This window comes from Hoplias malabaricus, chromosome 4, assembly GCF_029633855.1.
Source record: "Hoplias malabaricus isolate fHopMal1 chromosome 4, fHopMal1.hap1, whole genome shotgun sequence".
In the NCBI taxonomy this organism is placed as follows: domain Eukaryota; kingdom Metazoa; phylum Chordata; class Actinopteri; order Characiformes; family Erythrinidae; genus Hoplias; species Hoplias malabaricus.
The window spans coordinates 31,291,369-31,301,146 of NC_089803.1; the positions used below are offsets into that span (position 1 = coordinate 31,291,369).

The window sequence follows — 9,778 nt, forward strand, 5'->3', positions numbered from 1 at the left end:
ACGGATCAACAAACAAACTAAACAACATCTTCTCAGTACCAACGACAACACTGCATCAGAATTAAATTCAGAGGCGGGAGAGACGTAAAGATCTGAGTGAATACGACTGGATTATCAGCTTCTCTCTCTCTCTCTCTCTCTCTCTCTCTTTCAGATCTTTCAGTCTGAGATGTTCAGTCATTAATTCCTTCGCTTTTTACTGATTGTGTGTTACCAGGCGTGCAGAATTATAAAGAAATAAACGAAAGGGTATTTAATAGATTTACAGTGATTTGCAGTCTTCCTGCGTATTGAATTGATCTGTGATGTGAGTTGGGGTCAGTGTTAAAGGTCACATTGAAGAGCAGCTGAAGGAGGAGCGACCTTCTGCCCGTTCTGGAAACATCTTGAATAAATAATCAGTACAAATAAATCAGGAAACTCTAGGCTACACGCACACAGTTAACTAACTCTCTACAGCTCAAATCCTGAAGCGCAAATAATTCACCGGTCAGTGCTGGAGGGAAAATGTAGAAATAGTAAACATGACAGACCACAAGAAACAATGATTTTAAACAGAATGCTCTCAGACATATATGAATGTTAAAGTGGTGGCTACGGCGTATAAAAATATCTACACAACTTGGCGGTTTAATGAAGAAAAACATTCAAACACGCTCCCGGTTCCACATTAATAAAATGCACCACATATGCAGTGTGGACTGAACACGGTTTAACCAAGTCAATACCAAGCATCACTATTTCACTGTATAGGAGAATACGAGTTCTGTTCAAAAACAACAAAGTAAAAAGACCAGGAAAAAAACCTGGTCATTTGGTCAGAAATATTAACACCACCACCACCACCAAGAACAACAACAATAAATAATAATAATAATAATAAAAAATAATAATAATAATAAAAATAATGTTATTTAGAAAGTCAGTGTAACTCTCATGGCACCTTTTCTGCTGATAGGAATAACGGCAGGAACGTAGTGGAAACGGTGAATAAGGTGTGAAGTCTGATCTCTGGCGTGTAATTGCACGGTGTGTCCAGCAGGGGGCTCTACTACAGAACACAGGAACTGCAAAGTTTGAAAGGAAAAAAATCGTTACGTTAAGTTTGTGCTTTAAATACCATTGGCAAATGTATTTTACTACGTTTCAGAGATTCATGCTGGGCATTTCCCTGAGTCCTCTCCTTTAGAGTGGTGGGAAGAGTGTGATTTCCTCTGGCATGGATTTTTATATTGTTGAATATTGGTGGAGTGCATTATTTACTGCCACACTTTTTACATAAACTGAGGTTCCTACATGCAGTAACCAACGATATTGACACACACAAATAATAATAATAATTATATATATATATATATAAAACGGCCCCTGTGGAGGCTGTGTATTTGCAAATTGCCCCTTTGCCCCTCCTCGGGGTCCCAGCGTGCGTATGACGTCACGCGGCGTGTGGGTCGCCCTCTCTTCCCTCCAGCGCTCCCCGCTCATCGGCTCCAGGTTCTCAGTGCGCGCGGGACGGTGCACACACCCACATCACATACACACACACACATACACACACACACACACACATACACTAGCACTAACTCAGACCCGCGCAGAAGCTCTCCCAGTGTGGTTCGAGCGCGAGAGCTGTCCTGTATGGTGGATATTCTGCTGCACTCTTCTTTCTTGGGTGATATGGGGGATCATTCAAAAAGTAAGTGTTCTGCTCGTCAAATATTCTTTACAAGTGGACGTGCTTCTTTCCGTACGCGCTATAGTTAGATTTATGCTTCGGACGCTATAAGGCCATTTTAACCAAAAGCTGTAAAATGGTTGGTTAACTGAAACTTTAAAAGGTCTCTTCGTGTATTAACAAGAACATGAACTAGTTTTACTGAGTTCTAACAACACAACTCTGAATGAACCCATGTTGCATTCAAAGAGCATTGAACGTAGTTATTTGGTTTCTTGTCACATTGAGACATTTTGGTGACCATTTAAATTTTTTTACAGTAATATTGTTTTGGAACAAATCGGCTGCAACATTTTAAATGTCTAAAAGAGAGGGGAAACAGTCCACATATTTGTATTGATCTTTGTTTATTCATTTTTGTAGGCAGTTTTGCAGTGTAAACAAATAGCTTAATAGAGTCCAAGAAAAATGTAGGGTGTGATATGAGTGCTCCAAGTTGCCTGTGTGGAGGGTTTGAGGGAGAATGTAAGGGTGTGTGTGTGTGTGTGTGTGTGTGTGTGCACGGGCGCGCACGCGCGCGTGTGTTTGTTGTGTGTGTGTGTGTATGTGGAGGTGAGCTGAGGTGAGGTGCAGGTGCTGTGCTGTCTCTAACCCGTGCGTCCCACGCAGAGAAGTCGGGAATCGCCATGTGTGTGGGCTGTGGGAGTCAAATCCATGACCAGTACATCCTGAGAGTGTCCCCGGATCTGGAGTGGCACGCGGCCTGCCTCAAGTGCGCCGAATGCAGTCAGTACCTGGACGAGACGTGCACGTGCTTCGTCCGAGACGGAAAGACCTACTGCAAACGAGACTACGTACGGTACGAGGGGCTTACAGCAATCATCTCAAGACCCCGGATATGTCACATTGATCCGCGGGCCTCTTTCACACCAGTTGACTGGAGATTACAGAATATGAGAAAATGAGCTCCAGGAAACTTTTCTGTGTGAAGTTCTCTTCATACAAACCGTGCGCCGCAGAGGAATATAACCCTGACTCTACACGGTTTACGGTGCATTTTGGAAGCAGTAGTTTCGGAATTACAGCATTTAAATATGGTTCTTTGCTAAAGACATTTCTTTTAATTTAGAAACGCGAACGCTCCAATTAACACAGATCTAACTCTCATTAACTCCCTGGTTAAATGTCTGAGTCGCTCTGGATAAGAGTGTCTGCTAAATACAAATGCAAATCATCTATTTGATGAAAACCCAGATGTGCACTTGATTCTATAAACCTTCACAAAACCTACATCAATTCAATATTTTTTTGTGTGCTAAATAAATCGTACACCATTTTCTGCCAACTGTAATTACAGATTGACATGTTCTATATTAACATTTCGTTGTTGTGGGTTCTGCCAAAGAAACCGTGCTATTATGTGTTAAAATACTATATGAAGGTTATGACTGTTAACACAAATATTTATTTTTTGATGATGACATTATTATTTTTGATGTTATGTGTTTATTTTTGCCTGTTTAATACTACAACAACAACTACTACTACTACTATTATTATCATGTTTAATATCATTCTACATTTTAATATTAATGTTGTATTTTACAGAGTGTATTGACCTCCCTGTGCCGTGTGTTTCTGCAGGTTGTTCGGAATCAAGTGCTCGAAGTGTAACAGCGGGTTCTGCAGCAGTGAGCTGGTGATGAGGGCTCGGGATCATGTTTATCATATGGAGTGTTTCAGGTGCTCAGTGTGTAGTAGACACCTGCTGCCGGGGGACGAGTTCTCTCTGCGGGAGGACGAGCTGCTCTGCCGCGCGGACCATGGCCTGCTGATGGACAGAGGATCGGCGGGTAGCCCACTGAGCCCCCCGAACATACACTCCGCCAGAGCTTTACACATGACAGGTCAGCAAACGCCCTCACTCACCATCATTATCAGAATCAGAATCAGAATCAGAAATACTTTATTGATCCCAGGGGGAAATTGCAGTTATTACAGTAGCAGCCAGTTGTAAAAGAATAAACACTCTAATAAAAATTTAACACAAAAGGAATTTTTTACAAATATGTACACATCTATAATAATAAATACGGATATACTGTATACAGCAGTATGAGTATTGCACATTTGAGTTGTTACACTCATAATTAAAAAATTTGTTCTATTGTAATTACTGTACATGTGAAAGTACATAAATATACGTACATAAGTACATAAATATCACCATCATCATCATCTTAACAACAACAACAACAGAACGTTAATCGTTTTTATTCTAGTTGTCGTTGAGTAAAATATGAAATACTAATAGCATTGTTAGGAATTAAAGCAATATGTGTTATTTACGTTATTTCTAATAAAAACATGCTCTCGTCATTAATAAAGTTTTTTTCTTTCTTTTTTAGTTTTTACCAATATGTAAAAAATAATATAAACGCAGGACAAACATATGGGTTGTGTAACCTGTTTTGTAAAGGCTTTGTGCACGTGTTGTAAAAGGGTTGTGTGATAAAATATGGTAGAAATATTAATAAAGAGTCTGTAAAGCATGTGTGAGCACTGGAGCTGGAGCTCGGTTCCTCCAGAGCCGAACACTTCTGCTATTGTTGAGTTTAGTGATTTGACTTGATTTTGAACCGAATTCTGTAGTAAATGTGTAAATACTGTTCAGTGCAAAATATCTGAAACAAGCGGATTCTTTGCTGCTTCAGTGTTTCACTTAATGGCATTATAAAGGCTGGATAGTGACGCGGTACCAAATCTGCTGATATATTCATAGAAATACAGAAATGTTGCTGTGCAATTTAGTTTGACACGGCTACATTATGATCGGTAAAACATGCGGTGTGTTTTTGTAGTTTAACTGACCGTGGATTGTCGCCTTGTGCTATAACTTAGCTGTATATAATTAGCGGCATAAACTTTGATTATTATCGTAGATTATTACATTATAATTATTTAGTTTGTATTTTAGTTGGATTTTGGTAATAGTTGATATGATATGATAACTATATATATATATAGTTTGGAAAGAGTGTTCTAACTTTGAAACTTTGATTCTTGTTTGAATGAAACTTTGAGTCTTATTTTAAAGAACCTCAGTTTGACTATTTTTTTGTTGTCCTTTTTTGTTGTTGTTGTTTTCGTTGCTGTGCTCAGGGCCGAATGCTGAAATGTTGTGTTTGATTCGGCTGGGTTGTTTTGTGACGGTGATAAACTGATTTCTATAGTTTATAGAAAAATTTGCTTCCGCGAACTTGTAAACTGAGTCAGATTTGTATTAAGCCAGTGCTGGCTGTGTTTAGGCTGTATTGGATGGGCTCAGTGTTACTGAATATGAAATGTGTGTGTATGAGCAGAGCCAGTTGCGGTGCGGCAGCCTCCTCACCGGAACCACGTGCACAAACAGTCGGAGAAGACAACCCGCGTGCGTACGGTGCTGAACGAAAAACAGCTGCACACGCTGCGGACCTGCTACAACGCCAACCCGCGGCCCGACGCGCTCATGAAGGAGCAGCTGGTGGAGATGACCGGCCTCAGCCCGCGGGTCATCCGTGTCTGGTTCCAGAACAAGCGCTGCAAGGACAAGAAAAGATCCATGCTCATGAAACAGCTCCAGCAGCAGCAGCACAGCGACAAAACGGTTAGGTTCACTTTCTACGTCTGCAAACGTCAGCATCGAGAGAACTATCAAGCACGGATTAATTTAAAATAAAACTGAAATTTGGAAAACATTGGCTAAATGCAAATAATGTAATAGTGAAAATAGTCACCGAAAAAGCAAAATTATCTAAAAGAATAGTGGAATTATTTTGCATGTTTATATATATATATATATGTGTGTGTAAATATAAATCAAAACAAATAAAAAAACATATAAAATTATTTCACTGTACATTTAGATAATATTTATTTTATGGTTTTTGTAGACGTTATTCATTTCCCAGCACCAGAGGAAGTTTTATTATGATTGTATTCCGTTTATAGTTTTAAAACTGCCGGAGACTTGCCTTGATCTTTATTAAAATAAGTAATAAATGATACAATTTAAAAAAATTAAATATATAATATTTTCTCTAGAGTCCTCTTTTAGACATTGCTTGCATTTTCTGTTTTTCACAATTCAAATAATCCCAAACTATTCAAATCCCAAACACCTACTATAATGTAATAAACTGGGGCCCGGAGCTGGCTCTGTGTTCTATGAACACCAGTGATCGTTTTGTTTATTTGCAAGAGATTCTCAAAAATAGATTCTTAAAGCCTTCCAAAGAACGCTTGTGGATTTTTTTAGATATGAAGAAATGCTGGATTTTTCCCCTCATCTACCGGATAGATAGAAAAAGATGCTTCCTAAGAAATATCCTAAAAATGTGAATTATTTCTTAACCGCTGTAAATGAATTAGTACTGACCTCTGATTATAAAAGTGCTGTAAATCACGTTTTATTGAATCTCTTTTCCATCCACGCAGAATCTTCAAGGACTGACGGGGACGCCATTAGTAGCGGGCAGTCCGATCAGACACGACAACACGGTGCAGGGCAATCCTGTGGAGGTGCAGACCTACCAGCCGCCATGGAAAGCTCTCAGTGAGTTTGCTCTGCAGAGCGACCTGGAGCAGCCGGCATTCCAGCAGCTGGTGAGAAAAACAACCACGGCAGACCAATACTTAGCGTAAACACTTTGGAACTCTGGAAAATTTTGTCCACTCAGTCAAAGACGTTCGTATATCCACGTTATTTCTGGAGAGCTGTGTTCTTAAGTCTGTTGTTTCTAGACCATGAAAAGAGTTTCTGATTTCTGACAGCTGCCTCTATCAAGAATTTTACATCGAAATAACAAACACGTTTAATGTCGTTGCCTGAATACTCAGAGGGGTCCTGAGAGGTTATGTAGATTCAGTTTTTTGGGACACCAGGGAATGTAGATAAACTGTTGTTTTCCTATTTCAGTCACTGTGTAAACTGGAAAAAACCCCGCTTAAATTGTAATTACATTACAAAATTATTTCTAGTTTTAAAGTGAATAAAAACCACATGACCTTTTCATTCAGGAGCAATGATATGCTTGCCCCATATTACCGTATGCTTCACTGTATTTTGTTACATCATACATCACCGCACGTTACAGGTCTAGACAAATCTACCCCAGTGGAAGAACACATTAGCACATCTATCTATATTTCAACAAAAAATAAACTAACAGACACAAACTGTGAATTTTCGGGCAAAGCATGCGTGCTAAACTCCTCACACATACATATAAATATCCATCAAATAAGCTCAAGACCAACCGATTTAAGCAATGTAGCAGCTCCAATAGTGGAAAACGTCAGTTACCTGGTGAGATTCCGTGTCGATACTCTGTTACAAACCATATATTTGCTGTTGATATGATGTTGAACTGGATCAAACCCTTTTAAGTATATTTTTAATCTGAGAAGGTGTGGGATTAGGGCCAGTGGTACTGGTATATCTCCATCTCAATTTATCGTTTACTTTGCAAAAATATATACAGCTATATATACTTTTTAGTATAATATACTATCATAATGTTCTTACCCCAGAGTGGACGCTCGGAGTCCTAATCTGTAGACTGTCAATACATACTTACATCCTGTAGCACTGTTTTAGAGTAATGTGTAACTTATATATATATAAAATTGTATCTGTGTAGTAGTGTTTACTTTAGTCATTCATGGTCTCATTCATTCATAATATATCCTATAATTAATTGATCTACAGAGGTTTTGTAACTGTTCAGCTACTTATAGGAACCTTAGTGATTCGTCCATGGTATGAAGATATTTGTAGAATCTGAAGTGAACAGAAAGCTGATGTTTTTCTGTCTGTGTGGTGGTGTAGGTGTCGTTCTCTGAGTCGGGCTCTCTGGGGAACTCTTCGGGCAGTGATGTGACTTCTCTCTCCTCTCAGTTGCCGGATACTCCCACCAGCATGGTGGCCAGCCCCGTGGAAACGTGAACACTTCGAGCGCGAGCCCACCTCTCCCAGCATGCACAGCGCTATCAAGAAACCCCTGCATGAGCCCCGAGCGGACAGAGGGATTACAAACACCTTAACACTCGTACATACAGACACCGTGGATCTAACGCTGAAGACACGGAGTGAAGTACAATTTCACACACTGACGACCAACAAGGATACAGACCAAGACGACCCAAGGATTATGAACAAGTTGAGCCATTGTCAACAAGTTTTTTTTCCTTTCTTTTTTTTGTAACAAACAAACAAAGAAAAACAAAACAAAACAAACAAACAAAACAATGTCTTACCAGTATTCCTTCACGGCTGACAGAATGTAGCTGTGTCATCCACCTCCCACTGCCCTCACCCGCTGAGACCACCACACGCACCTCTGTCTTACTGCGCATGATCTCCCAAGACTATGTAGAGAAACATACAAACTAAACAAAAACTGCTATGTAAAATAGCAATTATGTAAAAATTTACCTTGACGGATGGAGGACAGATTGTGTTGAACTTCTCGAAAGAAAAAAAAACGTAAGTTATTGTTATTTATTGTCAGGACCTAATCGTCCGCGCGAGAATTATGAAATGATCTTAATAAACTATGTTAAGTGTTCATGTTCATGTCTGTGGAACTTTGCATGCAGAGATATCTACATCTTTGAAATGTGTTCAAAGGCTCTTTGCAGGAGTTGGAACATATAGGTAAACAGCCACAGCACACACACACTACAAGAGCCAGGCCCAAGATGGCGAACCGCAGTGAATAACCCCTTGAGTGTGGGCTCATGATGGATTTCACTCTGCTCTGATGATATCACTCTACGCTTTCTTTTAATACAAGGTTTACTATTTAAAACAAACGAGGTTTTGCTCCGCTTATGGAGAATGTAAGTTGGAATTACAGTCCTATGTGTTGTTCGTTGACCCCAGTGCCATTTTGGTTTAGATTCAACCTGAAATTAAAATCATTTTACTTTCTAATGCTGTGTCCGAAACTGTACCCTAGTGCACTATTTTGGGGTCCGCCATTCTGAATTTCTGTCTGAAAACATAGTGCACAATTTACAGCGCACTCAAACAATCCCACAGTTCACTGCAGTATGCTAAGTAGTGTACAATGGATGTTCCCTAGCGGATTTACCCATAATACATTGCATTGTATGCACTGCACAAAACCCGCTTGAAGTAGTGTCTGAAACAGTTCGCTTCGCTTCTCGATTCGTTTCTCTATGCCAGTACTCTCTGATGTATAGTGATTAATGTAGGGAATAGTGAGCAGGGAGCCATTTCGAACACATCTTAAGTGAAATGACATTTAATAGGGAAGTAATGTAGGCGGTGTATGATTTAATCAGTCCATATTTGATTGGATGATGCAAACAGCCTTTCAAAACCGTAATATTATTGGTTAATATAATTTTTCCAAGCCATATTCACATATCAGACTACGATTTAAAGGAAGGAAAAATTGTGTATTTTAATATTTTGTATTTTACATGGCATTGCACAAACAGTTAAATGATAACAGAACATAAAACAACAACATAACATTTAAAGGACGAGACCTCGGCACATTTCAATTTACATGATTTGCTACATTTATAATATTGGGAACAGTGCAGCATGTGCAAAAGACGACATTTTAAATTTCATGCTAGGGGTACATAGGATTTATCGTTGAAAATACAAAGAAACATCTTAAAGTTTATTATGGGATGTAACCTATTTTCACTTAGAAAATGAACCAAATGTGCGACGTGACCAAGGGTGTTTAGGATTTTTCATTTGGTTGCAATTGGACCAGTATGGAATTGGCAGAAGGTTTTTGCGTTGGTTGAATTTGGGTAATTTTATTTATTATTTGTTTAAATCTCTGCACGCTGTTTCTCTCCTGTATGTGGGCTATAAAAAGATCTCAGGGTCGAGAGTCTTCTCTGGTCTCACTGTCAGAGGAAAGTGATGCTCGTGTTTGGTCGCCGGTCTCTGTTGTCTGTTGTGAAACTGTGCTGGGCTGCCGCTGGACTGGCCCTGAGCCAAACAGCCATAAACCGACAGGCGGAGGAGAGGGAAGAGTTCGGTTTAACACTCCTTTTCCACAGCGGGGATCA

General features: G+C 39.5%; 1 protein-coding gene across 2 annotated transcripts; it reads left to right on the plus strand.

Moving 5' to 3' along the window:
* The first annotated feature begins 1,638 nt into the window (after positions 1 to 1,638).
* isl2a (ISL LIM homeobox 2a) lies at positions 1,639 to 8,144 on the plus strand. Of its 2 annotated transcripts, none has more exons than XM_066669653.1 (6): positions 1,639 to 1,696; positions 2,345 to 2,534; positions 3,320 to 3,582; positions 5,035 to 5,321; positions 6,152 to 6,319; positions 7,545 to 8,144. In XM_066669653.1, exons 1-6 carry the CDS (start codon positions 1,639 to 1,641, stop codon positions 7,659 to 7,661), a joined length of 1,083 nt encoding a protein of 360 aa, XP_066525750.1. In that variant the 3' UTR covers positions 7,662 to 8,144. The 2 variants fall into 2 exon arrangements, with proteins under 2 accessions (XP_066525750.1, XP_066525751.1); XM_066669654.1 differs by having other exon boundaries at positions 5,038 to 5,321.
* Positions 8,145 to 9,778: the final 1,634 nt, after the last annotated feature.

What these genes read in the sequence shown, in the direction of transcription:
- isl2a (XM_066669653.1), top strand. Translation starts at nt 1,639, where the DNA reads ATGGTGGATATTCTGCTGCACTCTTCTTTCTTGGGTGATATGGGGGAT. An exon ending in TGCAAACGAGACTACGTACG is followed by an intron (nt 2,535 to 3,319) that starts GTACGAGGGGCT and finishes GTGTTTCTGCAG; the next exon opens with GTTGTTCGGAATCAAGTGCT. An exon ending in AGCCGGCATTCCAGCAGCTG is followed by an intron (nt 6,320 to 7,544) that starts GTGAGAAAAACA and finishes GTGGTGGTGTAG; the next exon opens with GTGTCGTTCTCTGAGTCGGG.